Source organism: Nematolebias whitei, chromosome 15 (genome assembly GCF_014905685.2).
Source record: "Nematolebias whitei isolate Nwh7 chromosome 15, NemWhi1, whole genome shotgun sequence".
Lineage (NCBI taxonomy): Eukaryota > Metazoa > Chordata > Actinopteri > Cyprinodontiformes > Rivulidae > Nematolebias > Nematolebias whitei.
The window spans coordinates 38,657,423-38,659,709 of record NC_056512.1 but is presented as its reverse complement, the minus strand read 5'-3'; the positions used below and the strand labels follow the sequence as shown (position 1 = coordinate 38,659,709).

Here is a 2,287-nt window from a genome sequence, read left to right as displayed (position 1 = left end):
AAGAAATAAACATTTGAAATATATCAGTCTGTGTGTAATGAATATAATATACAAGTTTTACTTTTTGAATGCAATTACAGAAATAAGCTAACTTTTTCATGATATTCTAATTTTATGACCAGCACCTGTTTATAGAGCCAAGTCACAACAGGAATAATCTCAGAGCACTGAACAGAAGAAAACAGAAAGACACTGACATCTATTGGAACAAAAGTAAATGAAGTTAATTAGATTCGGATTCAATTCAATTAAAGTTGATTAGCAACTAACCGAATGTTTGGTTGTTCCAGGTCTGAAGCAGCTGCTCACTTATTTACATCTTCTGACCTCAGTTTGGGAGAAAAGGGTTTAATTGTGAGCAGATATTTTTTTAAAGATTGTATTTCAATAACAGTAAAACTCCTAGACCTCGTGACTTGGAAGTAAAATACAGTTCAAAGCAGCTTAGTGGGAATTTTCTTTATTTTCTCTTCTTTTAACATCCTAATTATAATTCTGAGACAGCATTCTAAACTCAAAGCTTTGTAGCATCAACTGATAAGAAAAGGCAGATTAAACTCGTTTCACTAGTTTATCAATCCTCACATTTTTTTTATTCTGCATTTTGACACCCCCCCCCCCCCCCCTCACAATTGTTGCATTTCAGTCACTGGAAAATTACTGTACTTTAATAAAATCCAACATTGTGGCATAAAACTTAGATTCACTCTGGAAACCCATTGGATCGTGTTTCAACAAATAAATGAGCAAAAATCAAACTGGACAAGAATGTTAAACAATTTAATAAAATGTGCATTTGTCGTATTTTTGCTGGAAGTAAAACTGTACATTATATATATTAGGGCTGCTTTAATTAATGCACTTATCAATTAATTAGATAAATCTATCCATAAGCGGGATCTGGATCCTGTCTCCAGCAAACGTTGCGAGATCTGTTCATTGATTCATTAAATATTCAATTAAAACATGATTTAAGTCTGTAGAGCAGACGATCCATGGACAGTCAGGTGATAAGGAGGTCTTTGTACACCTGCTGAGGCTGTTCTTCAATGTACTGCTTTATGTACCAACAGGAGACCCGGGCCTTCAGGTTCTCCTCCAACAGGAAGTCCACAGCAGCCTGAAAAACAAACAAAAAAAGCACATTTAAGAATTTCACATATAATACTAGACAGAAGACACATGAAACTCTTACCTGTGAGAGCAAGGCGGCGATACCTTGACCTCTAAATGTCTCCGGTACAAATGTGGACATCAGGTCCACCTCCTTGTCCCCGGTGAACCTGTAGGACAGAACTGCACAGCTGTCTGACCCTGTGGGAGAGGAAGAGTCAAAGGTTCAGGTCTGTGGAGATTTACCATAAAAAAAATACTTATTTTTAACATAAGACTCAGACCAGGCCTACATGAAAACTAATTATTGTCATAAAAAAATATGTTTCGGTCCAACTGTTCTTTTATAACTTTGCCTTAAATTACTAAAAATGTGTCACATTTGTTTACAACATATAAGCCGAAGTGTTGCTGGTGATAAACACTTTTTACACTTTGCATCTTGTACACGTTGGTTAATCAAAAGTTGATAAATTTCAAAAACACTGGAAAAATACACATTTGTGCATGAAGTTTGGTTGTAATTAATTAAGCTTTTTCAGGAATATTCTTGTCTGATATGTAATATCTCAATCTCGCTTAACAGTTAAAATACTAATTTGACTGTTTTCACTAAAATAAGATAAATGAATTGTAGCAGGCCGCGACTGAACCCGGAGCTTTCCTGACTGAGCTAAACCGGAACCAGAGCGTCAGCCCCGGGGACGTGAGTTTACCTGCGCCGCTGCGCGGAGCGACGATGAAGCGCCGGTTGTGTCGGTCGTGTTCAACCGTAAATTTTCCGGTGCAAGTTGACGAGATTAAAACATTCCGACCAAACTTAACCCTTTGAGTTAATTTTAAAAGTCCAGAAGCGATTTTAAAAGCCATTTATGACAAAACACGGATAAAATACGAGCAGAGGAGATGTAATGCATAGTATGACCGCCAGAGGGCGCCATAATAAGGACCAATAAAAACTTTAATGCGAAAAGCAGATTTCAATCATTTATTTAACTCATCTTAGGCCACTTCTTTTCTCCCAGCGACTAATTTTAATAAATTTATTATATTTTAGTGTGGACGTTTACTCGTAAGTTTAATGAGTCTTTCATTTGTTGATTACTTTTTGATTCTCGTGCAACAACTGGTCTCCTCTGGTCCTCCAAAACCTCCAACATCTGGTCTCTGGTCC

The 2,287-nt window shown here is 36.8% G+C and overlaps 1 protein-coding gene across 1 annotated transcript; it reads right to left on the bottom strand.

Annotated features, from left to right (window-relative positions):
• Nucleotides 1-796: 796 nt before the first annotated feature.
• LOC119421287 (protein NATD1-like) lies at nucleotides 797-1,983 on the bottom strand. The gene is made up of 3 exons (XM_037688660.1): nucleotides 1,830-1,983; nucleotides 1,196-1,314; nucleotides 797-1,120 (listed from the first exon to the last, which is right to left on the bottom strand). Exons 1-3 carry the CDS (start codon nucleotides 1,981-1,983, stop codon nucleotides 1,004-1,006), a joined length of 390 nt encoding a protein of 129 aa, XP_037544588.1. The 3' UTR covers nucleotides 797-1,003.
• Between the last annotated feature and the right edge of the window lie 304 nt (nucleotides 1,984-2,287).

What these genes read in the sequence shown, in the direction of transcription:
- LOC119421287 (XM_037688660.1), bottom strand. Translation starts at nt 1,983, where the DNA reads ATGGCTTTTAAAATCGCTTCTGGACTTTTAAAATTAACTCAAAGGGTT. An exon ending in CGCTCCGCGCAGCGGCGCAG is followed by an intron (nt 1,315 to 1,829) that starts GTAAACTCACGT and finishes CCTCTCCCACAG; the next exon opens with GGTCAGACAGCTGTGCAGTT. An exon ending in TCGCCGCCTTGCTCTCACAG is followed by an intron (nt 1,121 to 1,195) that starts GTAAGAGTTTCA and finishes TTTGTTTTTCAG; the next exon opens with GCTGCTGTGGACTTCCTGTT.